This window comes from Choloepus didactylus, chromosome 20, assembly GCF_015220235.1.
Source record: "Choloepus didactylus isolate mChoDid1 chromosome 20, mChoDid1.pri, whole genome shotgun sequence".
In the NCBI taxonomy this organism is placed as follows: domain Eukaryota; kingdom Metazoa; phylum Chordata; class Mammalia; order Pilosa; family Megalonychidae; genus Choloepus; species Choloepus didactylus.
In genome coordinates, this window is record NC_051326.1 from 8,052,053 (window position 1) to 8,071,053 (window position 19,001).

General features: G+C 35.3%; 1 protein-coding gene across 2 annotated transcripts in view; it reads right to left on the reverse strand.

Moving 5' to 3' along the window:
- WDR35 (WD repeat domain 35) overlaps positions 1 to 19,001 on the reverse strand; it is a 71,567-nt gene that overhangs the window by 40,760 nt on the left and 11,806 nt on the right. Inside the window, exons 3-12 of one of the 2 annotated variants that reach the window (XM_037812906.1) lie at positions 18,782 to 18,853; positions 17,806 to 17,898; positions 16,149 to 16,277; positions 13,350 to 13,483; positions 12,299 to 12,464; positions 12,021 to 12,166; positions 8,571 to 8,696; positions 6,273 to 6,458; positions 2,696 to 2,728; positions 2,249 to 2,309 (exon numbers count right to left, since the gene is read on the reverse strand). In XM_037812906.1, coding sequence (XP_037668834.1) covers positions 2,249 to 2,309; positions 2,696 to 2,728; positions 6,273 to 6,458; positions 8,571 to 8,696; positions 12,021 to 12,166; positions 12,299 to 12,464; positions 13,350 to 13,483; positions 16,149 to 16,277; positions 17,806 to 17,898; positions 18,782 to 18,853 — 1,146 coding nt within the window. The remainder of the gene's footprint in view (positions 1 to 2,248; positions 2,310 to 2,695; positions 2,729 to 6,272; positions 6,459 to 8,570; positions 8,697 to 12,020; positions 12,167 to 12,298; positions 12,465 to 13,349; positions 13,484 to 16,148; positions 16,278 to 17,805; positions 17,899 to 18,781; positions 18,854 to 19,001) is intronic. The other variant, XM_037812907.1, reaches the window with a different exon arrangement.

Genomic DNA, 19,001 nt, shown 5'->3' on the forward strand with positions numbered 1-19,001 from the left:
ATCCACTTTCCCAGCATCGAGCACAACACCTAGCACACAGCAGGGAAGCAGAGGTCATTGTTCAATGGATTAACCATATTTTCATAATTCGCTTAGACACCCTGCAGCAATTGTCATAACTTTTTTATCACCTTTAGTGCTCGGTACACTACCTGAAGCAGCACTACTAGATAGTTTGCTAAATAAATGAATCATCTCTTTCTATTTACATGACAGAAAATAAATATTTTCCATGCATTCAATAAACATTTATTATGGCCCAAGCCAATGGTATGCAGTTGGAATACAGAAAGGAATAAGACATAGATCTTGTTTAAGAAACTCAAGTCTAGCGGGGAAGAGAGGTAACAAAATCAATAATCCCAGTGCAAAGTAAGAAGTACTGTGCATGGATATATACCAAAGCAATAAGGAGGGCCCAGAGGAAGAACACCAAAAAGGGGGACCAACTCCTCTGCAGACAGGACATAGGAGGGACAGGGTCCCCCAAAACAAGCTTCTCATGATAACAGTTAAATTCTTTTAAAAAGATTTTACAGAGATTGTCAGGAGGAAGAGTAGGTGGCAAAACAAAAACAATACCTTTTAGAGTAATATCAGCCGCACACTTTTTTGGTTTTAGCCTCCAACCCCCATGAAAATTTGGCTTAGAAACTTTAAAAAGGAATTTTACAGGATATGTATGAAACAAAAATGTGGAGTCTCTGGCTGTGTTTACTGCAGAGCAGTGAAAGAACTTTTTGTTAAAATTTCAGCCAGGGAGACTGCAAAAAAAATATATTTCAAGACTCAAGAAAGCAAATAATCATCGCTCAAGAATTTACCATTTTATGGAGGTAAAAGATTTACATCTAGCTAGACTAAAAAATAGACAACCTGTGATAAAAATTATTTTGAGCTTGAACCTATCATTATTATGATTCTATGTTAAGCTTTTGATATTAAAAGAAAAAGCACATAATCTGGAGTTTGAAAGACTTTACTTATGAGCTTAAAGACTGTTATGTTTCCAACAAAGTCATGAATAGAAAGATAAAAATAAAATGTAATACAAAACCACAAGGATCAACTTATTTTAATTATTTATATGTTTGTAATAATCTTAAATTATGTCTTTTACTAAGGAGCACTAACATGTGTATGTAAATTATGCATGTATGTAGATGCATATGTGTGTATGCAAATATATGCATATGTGTATGTAAATATATAGAGAGAAGCATATTAGAATACCTATGTAATGATGAACCTAAGACATGAAGTTGAAGAGTTTCAAAATGTAAAAATAAATGAGTTATAAAGATCCTAAACAGAATAAAATTTTTGATGCCAGTAAGGATTTCTCACATTTACTTGTATCACCCAAAGAAACTAGCAAAATGCAGAAGGCAGACACTAAAAATGTGATTAAGTCTGAATGTCGAATCTGGAAAAAAAAAAAAAAAGGGGGGTGGGAGGCACTAGTTCTCAGATTCAAAAAATAATTCAATGGCTCTTCAGTTTTTTAAATGGATAATTTTTCTAATGCCACATTCATTACACTACCATCATATGCTTTAAAGAGAAAACCATTACTTTCAGAAGTTATAGTGAAATGGCAACAAAATATTTGTTAAATATTTTTAACAAATAGACTAAGATTTGAAATTTTTGTGTTTACCCTCACTGATGTTGAACAGAGGGAATGGTAAATGTAAAGAAACCAAAGTCTTTTGAAAACAAAAAGTCAGGAATTTTTTAAAGCTGTCCTCTTAATAGACAAACTCACTTTTCATTAGAAAAATGTGGAAAGGTCAAACTCACTTTTACAAGCAGCTAAACTGTTTTTCTGGAAGAGAGGTATTTACAAGCACTTTATTTACAATAAAAGTGGCTTAATGGCCAAATTCCTTCTATAATCCCCAGTTAATTGAATACTAATCATTGTGTGGCATACCAATCCCTATACAATTATATTTCCCATTTAAAGCAAAAGATAGCAGTACAGTAGCTGTGAAATTATTGTAGATTTAGTAACCTTACAATTCATTGTCCAAGCCAGGATACTTTTGAGGGTGAAAGGGGATGTTATTAACATTCTCACTATGACAACAGGCACACACTGGTACTGGAGCTGGCAAACCAGGAAGTGTGGCCACCCCGGTTTTAAAGAGTACCATTCTAATTAATAATTCCATTGTTAGGTTTTAAAATTAGCATTACAAATAAAATTTGTTTAGAGAGTGAATACATATAAACATTTCCTTACCAATATCAATGTATTTGGGATCCAAGGGTGTACCAATAGAATTACAAAGAACTAGCACAAACTGTAAACAAAGAAAACAAAAAGATGATCAGAACCACTGCTTATGGGCAATAAAGGAAACAAAGCTTAACATACGTCATGCTTCTACCTTTTACAAGTATCACTTAGTAAGCGGGAAATAGTTGGTAAAATTGTTAAGTGCAAAGAATAGCAGACAGAAATAAAGCTAACAGATACAGTATTAAAAATAAAGAAATACAAATTAAAATTACACCAAGCTGATTTCTCAATGCAATGGAACACTGTGGTTTTTAAGAGTGCATTTAAGAAACACAGTACCCTGGTTCCATTTCATTATTCATACTTCTAAAATTCATAGTCAGCTATAACCTCAAAATCCATTTCTACACTATAACAGGCTATATATGAGCTAACTTAATTTGTTACCATTGCACCAAATGTTTCCATCTCGTTCTCCTCCTTTGAAGCAATATATAAATGACATGAGAAATTCAGAAAAATTCAGTTAATTCAAAAAAGACAAATCCAACTTAGTGAAAAATGACTTAAAATGTCCATTAGCACATAACACAAAAATATTATCAATGATTAATATCAGGAAAAATGATGCACACTTTACAAAATATTATTCTGAAATGATAATCTTATCTTTCTTATTATTAGTTAACCTTTCTGTATCTTGTACTAAGAATACTATTTTACTTGGATGTTTTCCTGTTTAGAATAACAATTTCAAATAAACCAATTCTCTGTATACCATTTACATGTTAATACTTTATCTTTTTCAGTGTCTCTCAGGTCAAATTTTTTAATTTACTTCACAAATATAAACTAAAAGAAAAAATTATACTAAAAACGTCACAATTTACCTGTCCACTACTTAAAATAAGCTTATTTATTGTCACAAAATAGCACAAATAAATTATATTTTTAATTTATTTTTCATCTTGATCAGTTATACACTCCTACAGTTGAATGAATCAAATAGTTCCATAAAACTTCTTACTAAAAACAAAAGACCCCTCCCCCAAACTTCCCATTTGCTTCTCCCCAGAGAAAAATACGTTCAGCTCCTTTAATTCATCCTTTTGGTATTTACCTCCACAAATCTAAGTAACATATTCATAGAGCTCCTTTAGAAAAAAAATTTTTTTAATTTGTGGCATTTTCTATTGACCTTCTACTCTGAAAGATAATTATTTGGCTCTCTTTCACCTCCCTTTTCCCAGCCCCTGCCACAAAGGAACACACTTCCATCCCTCCATCTTTCCACTTATAATGTAATTTTGTTAGATCAATATTTAGAGTTTTGTATGTATATTATACTACTATTAACAGTTTTTTGAAAATTAAAAAAAAAATTCAGTGCTTATATCGTGACTGTATAATAGTTATTCAGAGCCATCAAATATGTCCTGATTTCTTTTCCTTTCAAGAATGTTTTGTTTTCCCTGTAGTTGATAATCATCTTTATTTTTTCCTCTTTGCTTAGTTTTCTACATATGTAGTTGACAATTATCTTTATTTTTCTCTTTGCATAGTTTTCTACAGACTTTACTAACTCAGTGCCCCAGTTTTCCCCCAGTTGTGTGTCTCTCCTCTCAATGGGTTCTTATACACTAGGTTGTGTTAATTTCATCTTCTTGAAATCTCTTTCAGAGCCTTCTGCCCTGCTCTCGCTGTCACACTACCAACTCACCGCTGCCATCACCTCACCATTGTTGAGGGGAGTCCCCTCACCTCTCTCCTGTGTTTCCTGGAGCTGCCTCTTTCTCTTTATTGGTTTATTCTTCATTTTGGTAACTTCCTAAGAAAAGGAAGCTTGGGAGGTAAATTTTTGGTGCACATCTAAAAATATTTTACTCATACCTAATTTATAGTTGGCTTAAGGTAAGGAATTCTAGATGGGAAATCATTTACCCTCAGAATTTTGAAGACAATCCTCCTAAATATTGCTTTCAAGAAGCTGAATGCCATTATGACTTTCCTGATTCTAAGAAACCTGTCTTTCCTCCCTGAAAGCTTGTAGGATCATCTTTATATCCCCACCAAGGGTTCTACAGTGACATGCCTTCGTGTGGATCTACCTTTATTCACTGTGCTGGGCACTCAGTGAGCTCTTTCAACTAGAAACTCAAGGGAAATATTCTAGAATTTTGTTTTCAGGTGTATTCCCCCTCCATTTTCCTGTTCGCTCCTTTTAGAACTATTATTCAAATACTGAATTTCCAGGACTGGTCTTCTATTTTTTTTTTTTTTTTAATCTCTTCACTCCTATTTGCTATAACCTTGTCTTTTTGCTCCACTTACTGCGAATTTTCCTTCATTTTATCTTTTAAACCTTTTACCAGGTTTTTGACTGTTGCTTTAATATTTGTAATTTCCAAAAGCTTCCTTTTTTATAGCATCCTTTTCTCCTTTCATGGATGTAATTCTTTTTGACTCTCTGAAGATAATAATGATGTTTCTTTTGAATGTTGTTCTTCCTGCATAGTTTCTGCTTCCCCCGAGTTCTTATTCTTGGTGTTTATCTTAATCTCTGCCTATTACATTTGATGCTTTCCTCAAACGTCTGATAATCCTTGTTATCAGCTTGCATTTAAGAGTGGGGAACTAAAATTTGTTTGGGAGCCATTTGTCTACGGGTGAGCCTCGCTGGCTGCTGTCTTCACTGTAAGGTGACTGAGCGGAGCTGTTTCCTTGGGGAGTCCCAATAACGGCATCTTTAGAAGTCTTTTCTCTTGAACTCGTCAGATTCTCCAAAGAGGACTCTTCCATTGTACTACCTGAAAGCTATATGCATGGCTGCTGGTATTCTGGGAACCAAGTGGGAAAGAAGGCTGGGGGAAGAGTGAGTAGTAAAATTTTAAATTAATTGCTCTGTTTTCAGCAGAATTCCTCCACCCTCAGCTATGACTGGTGCTTCTTAGTGCAGAGATTCCTTTTGATCCTCTGGGAGAGTAAACCCCAGTCTTCCAGGGTAGCAGAAGAGCAGCTGCCTAAGGGTTCAGTATAGGGGAGAGGATCTGGGAATCTGCTTCTTTATATGCTTTTTTTGACCCCTTAAATTTTCTTCTTCCTGCATAATCTCTGGTACTTACAAATTAAGTTTCGGTTATTTCTTTCTCCCACTAAGTACCACCAAGTCCAGAGTCTCTTGGGGATTCTGTGATGTAAGCTGATAGCTCCTTGGCTTTCTCTAGCTTTCTTAGGTCTGCTAAGGTAATTACCACTAATCCACTGACTCTCTAGCCTCCAAAATTCTGTTGTCATTTCCTCTTCATTTCTGGTCCCTATAGGCTTATGACGTTTTAAAAAATACCTTTATTGTTGTTTTAAAGAGTTTCAGAAGAGAAGAAGGCCAAATATAGCTGTTCACACTGCCTCCTTTAACCAAAAATGTTATACTTTTTAATAAAATAAAATAATAAAATTTCTAACATAACCAAAGACATTAGTCCTTTCTTTAAAAGTTTACATATTGCTGAAAATATTTAAATTGTTAGTATACTTTTTAAAAAGGCATTATAAATATTATTTATTTTTATGCTATAAGACATGGGCTTTTAAAGCAACATAACTTCAAATGAAAGTATATTTCTCACTGTCAAAAGCTACTCAAACTGTCAGGAATGGTCATTGTTACAGTTCTGCTTGAGCATTTATCCCAAACATCTGGCTATTCATTTTTACTTATGGAATTTTAACTTGGAAAAGTATTCTGGTATTTTAAGTGTATTTCAGAGACAAACAGTTTCAGTAATAAATGGGTCAATATGAACTGCCAATGAGTTAGCTGATTGGAGAAGAAACAAGTCAAAGAATACAGAACCAATGGAGTCATATAGTTTTCCAAAACAGATGTCTAGACAGACATGGACAATAAATCCAATGTTTCACTATACTTGCTGGTATAGAAGACAATTAGAGATGGTAGATAACCAGAGCCCAACTCTGCCAAGTAGTTAACCCACTTATCTTTCACTATATCAAGGACACCTACCTGAGGATTATTTTCATCAGCTTTCGTAGCCAAAATGCAGAAATCCCCACAGGTGGTAACTGAAATGAGACTCTTCACATATTTAATATATTTCTCATTGTTCTTTGTATCCCAAAAGACAACACAGTACTCTGGACGGTCAGGTCTGGTATAAGCATAAACAACAGTGTTCGAGCAATAACCCCACTAGGAAGAAGGAAGGAGGAAAAGGAGAGAAGGGAGAGAGTGAGGACGGGAGGGATAAAGAATATTTAGCATTGGGAAAGAAAAATTATATGTATTATATTTTTACAGAATGTATAATATACAGAAACAATTGATTCCAGTTCTGATGATAGATGGGAACTTAGCTCTCATTTACCACCCGTTTCCCATCATACACTTTTAGCAGTCCCTTCTGTCTAATTTCCCAAACATATTTATATTGTAATTTTGAATAAATCACTACTCAATGTTAACATTATATGACTATACATGCTATTTAAAGCTAAGCCAAGTTTAGCTTTTCAGACCATGAAAACTTTTTAAAATAATTTTTTGTACTTTAAAATAGTTATAGATTTACAGAAAAGTTGCAAACATTGTACAAAGTTCCTGTATATAACACATTCAATTTCCCCTACTGTTAACATCTTACATTTCCACGGTACATGTGTCACAACTAGGAAGTCAACATTGATACATCGCTATTAACTAAATCCCAGTTTATTTCATTCGTTTTTCTCTCAGGTCCTTCCTCCATTCCAGAATCCCATCAGGATACAGTATGCTTAGTCTCCTTGTCTCCTCTTCACTGTGATGGACACTCAGTCTTCCCTTGTTTCTCACAGCCTGGACATTTTAAGGAGTACTGGTCAAGTATTTTGTAGAATGTCCCTCAATTTGGGTTTGTCTGATGTTTTTCTCAGACATGATGGTTAGACTGAGGTGTGGGTTTGTGGGAAGAACGCTACAGAAGTGACGTCCTCTTCTCCTTGTGTCATAGGGCTATATGTTATTAACATGGCCTACCACTTACGACAGTGCCTTGATCACCTGGCCAAAGCAAGTTGCCTTCTTTGTTTTCCCATTTCCATACTCTGTTCTTTGGAAGCGACTCGCTAAGCACAGCCCAGACTCAAGTAGAGAAGGGATTAAGCAACTCCTGCTAGTGGGATAGTGTCTAAGTAAATTATTTAGAATACTTCCTTAAGGAAGATTTGTTTCTTCTCCCCCATTTCTTTACTTAATGATTTATTCATATCAGTATGGACATAGATATTTATTTTACACTTAGGGCTATAATACAATGCTCTGCCATTTATTTTGTTGTTTAAATTGTTCCAGCTGTGGCCACTGGGAGCTCTTCCAGGTTGGCTCTTGTGCCCCTTTGACATGCCCCCAACCTTTTGCTTTATTTTGTTTTGTTGTTTTGTGTTTTTGAGCACTTCCTTGCTTTCTGGCACTGTGTGATGGTCCAAGCTCAACATGTAATTTTTCTGCCTTCTCTCCAAGGTGCTCTGCCTTTTAACAATTAAATACGTAAGTTTTTTCATACCAAATAGTCTTCATTTACCAGATCACAATTTGTTTTAGATCAAATATTAAATTTAAGATAATATACTAGTTGGTTATTGTGCTGCTTATTCTCACTTGCCCCTCCTGACCCATTCTCTGCCCTTCCCGACCAGATCTGTGGCCTGGAGGTTGACCACCATGAACCCCATCACCTGGGTGACCTTGTCTTCTCGCTTCCAGTGGAGTTTGGCCAACAGAAGGCACCAGCAGGAGATGAGAAGTTGGGAGGAGAGATGCTGGCATATTATTCCCCCAATCCCTCTCTGCCAAGCCAGTTGGCAGCGGCTGTGCTCCTGCAGGGATGCCAGCCCCTCTCACATGGCCACGGCTCTTGTGGGTTCCAGTAACAATACCCCCTCCTCCTGCCCCGTCAGACCTGGGGCTGGTGATAGTATCCCAAGGCTGCTAGTGCTGGGTGCTGGCTTTATCATCCCTCGCTGGTCCCCTTCACTCTGCCCACACCTCTGCAAAAAAGCCCTGCATCTGTCTCTCTTCGACTACTCCTTTGCGTGTGCCTCTGTTTCCTACTAAGATTTGACTGATGGAGTAATTTTACTAATTATATAGAGTATTCTAGAAGAGTTTACTAGTTTCAAGGTCTTCATACTAAAAAGCCTCCTTTCTGCTAGTTTCCACAACAAAACAGCTATGAAGACATGCAAGAAACAGCTATACTTTGAGCTACAACAGAATTATTTATTAAAAAGTACTTTTATTTTTACAACAGCTCTTAGTACTCACCTTATAGTCAGGGCGAATATTCGCAAAATATATAAAGGAATCAACAGCTAGTGCAATTTTCAGGCCACCTCCTTCCCAAGACAGTGCAGACATCTGCTTTCCAGGAACTTTTAAAGTACCTAGATGCTGAAAAAATAATTATATTTAACCTAAAGTATCACAATTAACTCAAATACAAATTATCACAAATCACTTGTTTTATAACTCTCATTATTTTGTGAAAGGTTACTACTCACTTAGAAATCATTTTCCTCTAATTTTTATCATGAAAAGCAGGTATATGATAGAAATTTACAAACTACATCCAAAGAATTCAATACCAAATTTCATCAACTCTAAGATGTCATAGATTGAAATATGCATCTTCACTTTTATGTACAACTAAGGAAAGAAAAAAATGCATTGCTAATTAAAATACGACAACTTTGACTATAGATGTATCCCAATTTTAGACATAATGAAATCTTTATGTTTCATTTTAAAAAATAGGGCTTCTTGGAATCAGTGAATTATTGTTTTAGTAAACCAAATCTTGAAGTCTTTCCTCTCTCTTTCATCCACCACAATCAGCCAATCACCAATTCCTATTGCTTTTACTCCTTTCTCTTCTCATTTCTTGACTGACCTCTCCTCATAGCCACCTAACTGCAATTCTGACCTTCCATCTCGTCCCTCATTCCCACCCTCTACCACCGAATTTGATCTCCACTCTCTGCTATAATTCCCTCTCTAGATCACAAATCTGACCATACCCCACCTGCCTGAAGAAACATTTAATAATTTTTTTAAATCCAATAGCTCCCCACCATCACATTCTTTAGTGTGACATACAATGCCTTTCCATCTGGCCCTAAACTACATCCTTTGGCTTAATACACTACTATGTAGCCATAATCACAGCGTAGTCACTGAGGAGGGAACCACTGCACCGCCATACCTTTGATCCCATAAAACATTCCTTCTGCCTGGTGTCCTCATCTCCTTTCCCCCACACCTCCTCTATCCCTACTATTCCTATCCTCCTGGAACACGCCTATTCTTCCTTCAAGATACAACTGAAATATTGCTTCCTCAGTGAGTCCTGCTGTCTTCCCTCCGTCTATGATTCCAGAGAATTTAGACAGGGAGCTCCTTGAGGGCACTGACATTGTCATATTCACATCAATTTCCCTATCCCTTAGTAGATTACTTGGTAAACAGGTATTCAATAAATATCTAAGTAAATAAATGTATCATGCATTCAAATTAATTTCTTCATATACTAACATAGTACATTTCATGACTGAATTAATGAATGAACGAATATAAAGAATTTTTAATGTGGCCATAAAAAGACGAACAATTTTAATCTTTATCTCTTATTTGACAGAGCAGTATAATCCCAGGAATTTCAATAATTTATACCAGTATCCCTTGTTCTTAGCCGATATGCTCTAAAGTCAAATTTAATGTATTATATTCCATTTTGCCAGGAAACCCCGGGGAAAAAAAAAAAAAGTTCTAACCTAGAGAGTTCCTATCTATGTGTCTTTCTGCCAACATGGAGCCAAAGGGGAGCAAGCAAGCTGATAACTACACTCTTGTTACGACCCATCCACAGTGGGAGAACAGGACCACCTCCTAACTGTGCAGCCTAGCCAGGAGGTGGCGGAAAGGAAACTGGCTTTGGTAAGATTTTGTGAGGCGTCAAACACTGTGGGAGGCACTTTCTCACTGTTACCTCATTCCATCTTTACGACAGCACCATGACAGATGATCTTTATTTCAGAAAATAAGGAAATTGAGCCTCAGCAGTTAAATAACTTCTCTAAAGATCAAACTAGGCGGTGGTAGTGGTATTCAAAGCCAGGTCACCCCAGCTGCAAATCCCATGCTCTATGATCCCCTACCATGCTAAGACCAGAAGGGCAGAAACCAGAAGACCATACCACTCAGAATCAAATGTAAATTCTTCCCTGAAGTTTTCCTTAAGTTAAATCTTTAGATAACTTCCTTATCTAAATACAAGTTTATCTTAGATAACTTAGATAACTTAGATAACCTAGATAATACAAGTTATCTTCCCTATCTTACTAATAGCAGAGATTCAAAAATAAATTCCCCACATGTCCACTCATTCAAAACACAATAAGTGACTATTATGCCTGAGGAACTGGGCTAGATACTTTTAGTTACAGCTGTACCAAAAACCTCTTATTGTTTTCAGTATATAGTAACACTTAACACACTGTTTCACAAGGTAAAGCAAATGGACCTTAGAACCCAAGTTTTCCTATTTCAGGAAGGATGAACAAATTAAAATAAACAGATAAAACATAATGATAAATAAGCCAATGGTGAGCAACAAAAACAATCAATATGAACATGAATTAAGGAGAAGGCTATATGCATAGAAATAACTAAAAATCTGATTTTTAATTATTTAAGAACCTTGAGAACGATGCTCTTGCTTTTCTACAGCATTTAAATCTACCAAAAATACTGTTGGTTGACAATGTATAGAAAGCATCTACTCTCTACTGCATGTTCTACTGGGTATCTTTGAGATACTGATTCAGAAGCATCAGACGACATCATTTCTTACCCTTACAGAAATTATGTTCCAATAGGGGAAGTAAACAACGTAACAATAAAACAGCTTAGTGAAGGATTTTGTACAGCCAAAAGTATCTATTATTGTAGTCTATGGTGAATTTATAAAAACCAACAGGATATTTCAAAAGTATGAATATAGTCTAGGGTCAGAAAATAAAATAGGTAAAAATACATTAGGTTTAGTCATTAATAAGGTCTCATATTCTAAATTTATTAATTCTCCTCCTTGATATATTTTCTAATGCACTTCAAGAAAAACATCCTCTTTAAAAATTAAATTTATTAAAAAATACCATTGAGAAGCATAATATATGCATTAACAAAAACAACACATTTTAACATAGCAACACCAAATATTAATTATTAGGACAGGTATTACTAAAATAATTGATTACAAAAAATTTAAACTATTACAAGTTTGGAGGGAGGGACAGACAGATATATATGTTTAATATCAAAGCATATTTAAAATAGCATTAAAAAAATCAGAAAAAATAATCCAAAACTACTAAATTATACTAAATACTACTCAAAAGCAGGCTGTGAAAAGAAGTACATATTCAGAACACAAAGAACCTATCCTAAATAACTATCCATGGTGATTTCTTATGCCAGAGATCTGATTTTCCAAATATACAGATTATAAAATAAATTCTGTGATAAAATACAATTGTGAAACCTTGTAATATGAAGATGTTATTCAAACACATACACCTATCTCATCATTTTTACTCAAAATGTCACCACAAGAAAAATGTAACAAGTTTACACCTTTTCCTCCACTCTTTTTTTCCCTGCTTTATATAGTGCACATTTGAATGGAAAGAAATAAGCTAAAATCATTAAAGATTTTACCTCCCCAAATGGAGTATAAAACTGCACAGTATTCACATCCTTGTCCTGAGTGACCGCCTTCTGGGAGCCTGCCACAGCCAACACGCTGCCAATGTGGTTCCACTGGATACTCACTACATACATGCCAGTGTCAATTAAAACAGGATCTGGTCAAAGAGAAAACATTAGGGAATTGCCGGTGAATACTTAGCTGAGAGAACTTTTATAATCGTAGGAACAATTCTTAATTTTTTTAATTCTCCACATTAAAAAGAAAAAGAAAAAGAGAAATTACTTACTCTGGTCATTCTCGTGTCTCATTATTTGGCATCTGCCATTGTCAAAACAAATCGCAAGGCAAGGGCAGTCGGGCTCCACGTAGCCCTCTGTGCCGTGGTACCAATGTATTCCAGCAATACTGAGGGCCCCAGTGACATTCACCAAACAATTCAGCTTCATTTTCATCTAAATGAAAGCAGTTAGGTTGGTATTCTACATCTTAAAATGATCACTATGAATAGAGTATTATAGAAAGAACACTGAAAATAGAATTTTAAAATCTGGTTTCAAATGCCAGCTTTATCACTTAGTGGCTTACAGACCCTGGACAAATCATTTCACCTGAGTCTCAGTTTTCCCTATTTGCAAAATGAGAATTAAAAAAAAAAAAAAAAAAAAAACTGGGAGTTTTGATGAGACTCTAATGAGAAGAGGTATAGGAAAGTACCTGGATATAGCTTTGTATCATACAAAAGTTAGCTATTATTACATCCACCAATGAGTGGATTGTTATCATGTCCTAACCCTAGCTAAAAACAAAGCTTGCTAAAACATCAATAAGATCAGAGATCCATCACAGTGAAATCTTGCAAAGCCAGAAATTTTCTTGAATCATGCTACCTGAGCCTATCTTATTTTGCCTTCATTACAGGTCTTAATTCTTCCCCCTTACTGTTTAAGTCTCCCATTCTTTTAGAAAACAACATTTCGTAGCTTGCTACAAAAATATCTTTGGTATCTACCTGTAAGCTGTGGCTTCAGGTTTCAGAAGACACTATAAAAACTAAACTGTGCTTCATCTTACTCATTATCCTGCTGCTTCAATACACTGATAATCATTTCCTTTCCAGATACCAGAAAATCAGAACTAAAAGTTGTACTCTAACATGTTGCCTTAGTTTACCTTGAAGCAACTAAGAAGTTTTCTGTGAGAAAAAAAATTTTAGACCATTAGAAGAAAAATTCCGAATTAAAGACTTTCTTAATCACACACCATCATAATAAATAATTCTGCACATGTATATATTGATGTAGAAAATCATCACATAAAATCGTACAAATAAAACTTACTATAAAATTCCCTTGATTATCATAAATGTGTATTTCCCCATTCGCCATTCCAAAAAGTAAGATTTTACTATCTGCGGACCATGCTACATGGCATAGCTGTATGCCTTTCAGATCTTTTCCCCAAATACGATTCCCTAAAACAAAACAGAAAACATAATTATTTAATTAAAAGTTCAAGGTCCTGACACTCCATCAACTGCTGTCAAAATCTATTTCTCTGAATAGCTCTCACATTCTTCACATCATTCATGCATTCAACTTAGTCAGTCCATAAATATGTATTGAGTACCCACTAAGTGCCAAACCCCTGCTAGACATTTGAAATAGCAGCTATTTCAAAGTTTCTCCCCTCTCTTCTAAACTCTAACCCCAGGACCTCCCTTCCAATCAGCAGATGAGCCATCTTCTGCTTAAGAAGACCATGAAAGCACCAAAAAAAGAAATCCTTCACTCCCATCTTCAAACATTCAGAACATAACTGAATCTACTTACCTTTTCTTCTTTGCCTCCTAATACAAAAGAAGTGCCACTCCCCCATCTCAGGCTAATCCCTCCACAAATTCTCTGGATCTGATCCCTTCCCAGCTTTGCAAAGAGCCCACTCTATTGATCATTCCCTTTCTCTTTCTCTTGAAACACTTCCCTCCTGGCCCTTCCTTTTTAATCAGCATTTAAACATATGCAGGTCTATTTCTGTTCAAAACCACCACCTCAACTAAAAACAAATAAAAAACAACAAAATAAAGCAAAACAAAAACTACTTCCCTCAACCCTAAATACCCCTCTAGCTACCTCTATATCTGTACAATTCCTTTCCCAACTAAACTTCTTGAAAGAGTTATCTACACCATCTCCCCTTCTTTACATCCCACTCAACCTTCAATCCACCCAATCTGACTTCTTCCCCACAACTCCACTGAAAATGCTTTCATCTAAGTCAGTAATGGTCTGCCGCTAACTCCAAGGATGCTTCTTTATTCTTCTTTTGATCACACCTTCCTTCTTGACATCAGTCCATTACTCCTTTATCTCCACAAATTCTAATTTTCAGTATATGTTATGGAATTCTCTTATACTGCCCATCCTCTAAACATTGCTTTTTTCTTACTCCACAGATGGTCCTTGGATTTTTCCATCTATTCCAATGTTTTCAATGACCATTCATATGCTGATCATTCTAAAATTATGCCTTCCGGCTAGATATTTCTGACTTACTTATCTGACTAGCATCTGGACATATTTACTTGGATGTTCTATGGCATGACCAAATCAACATGGCCAAAATTGAAATCTTCCCTCAAAACCAGTCTGTCCTACATCCCCATTTCAGAGAAAGGCACCACCATCCATGAATTCACCCAAAACTCCTCCATCCTCTCACTGACAATCCAATCAATAAGACCTTATGTACTATATCTCCTCAGTACTGTAGAATCCATCTATTTACTTTCATCCCCATTGCCACCTTTCTGGTTCAGGCTTCCATCCATCCTCATCTCTCATTTGAATTACCACTGCAAGTTCCTGACTGGTATACTTGCCCCCCTATCTTTCTTTCTTTTCTCCATTCTCCATATTGTAGCCTAAGATTTGTGTATACATATATATATATATATATATACACACACACACACACACACACACACATGAAGAACAAATTTGATCACATTGCTTCCATTCTTAAAACCCTTCATCTGCTTACTGGTGCTCTAAGAGGTAACTCCAAGCTCTTTCATATAACATACGATCCACATGATCTGGCCTCCGTTTGTCTCTAATTTTATCACATACCAGTCTTTCCCCATTAGTATTATTCTCTACTGACACTCAACTTTTTTCAACACTCCAAACAATACTTTCAACACTCCAAACTATCTAAGTATTTTCAATACTTTCCATACTCCAAATTATCTATGTTCAACTCATCTACACTTCCTCACAGGTTATTCTTAGGCCTGAAACATTCTACCCCAACCTTCCTTGTGGCTAATGTCCCAGCATAGACATCCTTTCCTCCAAGAAGCTTTCCTTGATCCCCACAAGTCTGCGTTAGGTACTTCTTGTACACGTTCCTGTATTTTTCCTGTCTTAGCACTTATCATGTGGTATTGTAACTGCTTGGTTACTTATCTACCTCTCCTGATCTAGGTCTGGAATATTGTTCACTGCTGTAGCCTCAGTATCTAGAACTATAGCATTGTAGGTGCTCATAAATATCTCTTGAATATGTGAAGTTACACATCCATGCGCATACACAAATGAAAATTATTTTAAAACAAACTATTTCTCTATACACAGAGTTTAAAAAAGGCATAGACTCTCAAAATACCCAGTTGGATCTATGCACCAGATTTGAAAGACACAGGTTTCAAAGCCACCCAAAACCCAACTAACAATGACATGCTCAGCTCTATTAAAAACTTGATCACAGATTATTAGAACTCATTGTTCTTTTTGAAACCAAAATCTACATCTAAATCTTTATACACTCAAAAAATTAATTACATCATTAGGTGGACATAATTAAAATAATCCTGAAAAATTAATTCACTTTTCTCAGTATCACTATAGGAAATAAAAAAATTATAGATATTTTTTCATGACTATACTATAAAGCAAATGGTTAGAACCAAAAGGTGATTCTTGAATGTCATCAAATTGGGTATTGACCATTTTCTCTTTTTATTTTTTTATCAGAACGCTAACGTATGACAATGCACATCTCTAAAGACAGAAAAAAAAAAAAAACAAAAAACGGCTAAATCTCTATCTTAGCTTTTCATCCAAGGGCTGCATTACCATCCACAGAGCCAACAATCACTGCCCCGTCTTCATACACGATGCAGATCTTCTGCCCGTCAGCATTCCAGCTCATGCTGCGAACCACTGATTTATTCCTGTTGTTGATCATCTCCTCATACCATGAGCCTGTTTTCACAAATAAAAATTACAAGCCAAAGCTTTCAAATCTATTAAGTGGTACTTAAGAGCTGAAAACATTCCATAAAATATACTGTGGGATAAATAATTATAAAGTTTTCTACAGCCTGAGACAAACTATAAAACCTTCAAATCCAACATAAACTGAAAAACAAATTAAATCTTGACCAATAGCTGCTTGAAAGACTGTCACAGAAAACACAACAAATGCCTATCTTTTTCCTTCCTGCCTTTCTTTCAGCAAATTATAAAACAAAACTACATTTGCTTTTTATGACCAAAACAACTGCCTTTGTTCAAAGACTAACTTTTCTCAGATAATAACCCAGAAAAACCAGAATAACTGCAATAACTGCATATGTATGCATCAACTTCCCAGCAATTAACTATAAGCATATAAATGTAAGCATTTTAGGTAAAACTCTAAGCCTACTTAAAAAAAATTATTAAACAGTTCATATCACATCAGCACTATCTCATCACTGTTGATAGATAAAAATATTCTTGATGAACACAGGGTTTGAATAAGATGAGACTTTCTCACAGTATAACTGAATTTGAGGCAAATAGCAAGGGTTTTTGATTTTTGTTTTTGTTTTTTTAAAAGCTACATTCTGGTATAGAGAACTGTGGCCTGCAGTCAAGCAAATAATCATGTAAGGGAAAAACGAAGTCAGAGCAGGGTGTTACCAGGACTGAGGCCTAGAGAATGTCTACTTTGGTAAAAGACAAGTTTGCTCCGAACTCCTGTGCTTCACCCTGTACTCCCTACACTCTCACAGGCACGCACACACACACACACAAACTTTTTTAAAAATAAATTTAACTATCCAAGCACTACAGCATAATTTTTAATTATGAATTTTTAAATGATACACCTTGAACCTTTTCAAATGAACACACACGAACTGAGATACCCTTCCTATTTGATGATGATGGCTACAAGCCTCAGGAGAACAAGTATTAAGTGTTGTTTTTCTGGTACTAGTGATGCATCTAAGTTAATCCTTCTCTGGTGTGCACGCCATATCTATCTCTATCTCCCCCCACTTCTCTCTCTCTCTCATACATACACACACAGACACACACACTGATAAAAAGGAACAAATTGTGAGCCAGTAATAAGAACTAAGGTAAAATCTGTAGCCAAGAAAGAGATGGAAGTCAACCGACCCGATAAAGGAAATGAATTCTTGCTTTTACTACTTAATAAATACGTTTTTACCTACTGAGCTAACTCCAGTCACCAACCATATAGGAATTAATTATTTTGGGAGACCTGAAAAAAAGGAGCTACCTCAACCAGAAACTATTCTCTGCTACGAGTCTAAGCTCATTTGGAGATAGCCCACAGTCATCTAATTCACTTTCTTAATGTAGGGTCAAAGGAAATAAAGTCAAGAGAAAAGGAAATAAAGGAAATAAGGTCAAGAGAAGCAAAGGAAAGGAAATAAAGTCAAAGAGAACAGTGTAATCCAAATTCCAATTTCTGAAAGACTAAGTTCTCTTAATATACCTTTATATAACATCCACACAATGATAAGCCCATTTTGATCACTGGTAGTCAACTTCTGATATTGTTCATTCCATGTTACAACTTGAACAGAACCTAGAAAATGAAGAAACAATTTAGAGACAAAAAAAACTGCAGTTAATTTCAAATTTATATCTTTATATAAATAAACACCAAGGCATGCTAGAGAGGAACGTACTGGGAAAAAGCCATTTTGAAACCAGAACTTGGAGCAGACGCCAGCCACTTGCCTTCCCAGCTCACAGAAGTTTTCCGGACACCATTGGCCATCCTCCAGTGAAGGTACTCGATTGCTGATGTGTTACCTTGGACACTTTATGGCCTTAAGACTGTAACTGTGTAACCAAATAAACCCCCTTTTATAAAAGCCAATCCATTTCTGTTGTTTCACATCCTGGCAGCATTAGCAAACCAGAACATACATTTTAAACCTCTGGGTTATAGGAACAATTGATTTCTTTCAACTTTATCTATAAATACATTAGTGTGTATTTTCTAAGAATAAGGACATTCTCTTTCATAACCATGTCACAAATTAGGAATTTAAGATTGATACAACTTTTTCTAACCCACAATCCATAGTCACATTTCATCAATTTTCATGTCCTTCGCAGCTCTTTGTTTCTCTCAATCCAGGATCATACAATGTGTTCCAATGTTATGTCATTTTAATCCCCCTTAATCTAGAATTATAGCACAAATTCTAGAAAAGAATTATATAACCACAGACAGATAACATTATCTTTGAATATATTTATAACAGCCACTTTTTTTCAGATTTATTGAAATACTGTTTAATCAGGTAAAAGTTGAGTAAATCTAAGCTATATTAATTATAGTTCAATAGATATGATTACTCTTAATAGTACCAATTAAAATTTGACATTTCTGTATTAATTTCTAAATGCCTAAAGATATTACTACTATAGCAATTTTTTTAAAAAATAGGATGACTTACCACTATGACCTTCAAGAGTCTGATTCATAGAAAGGTTACTAGGGGCTGCAAGACCCCTCAATTTTGCATCATCTTAAAAAAAGAAAGAAAAAATTATGATAAATATACAAAATTACAGATTATAAGATTTTGACATTTCTTTTCTTTTCTTTTGAATAGAGTCCCTATTCCTGGGACCTAATAGAATAGATTTTTTAAAAAAAATATTCCCTTATAACCT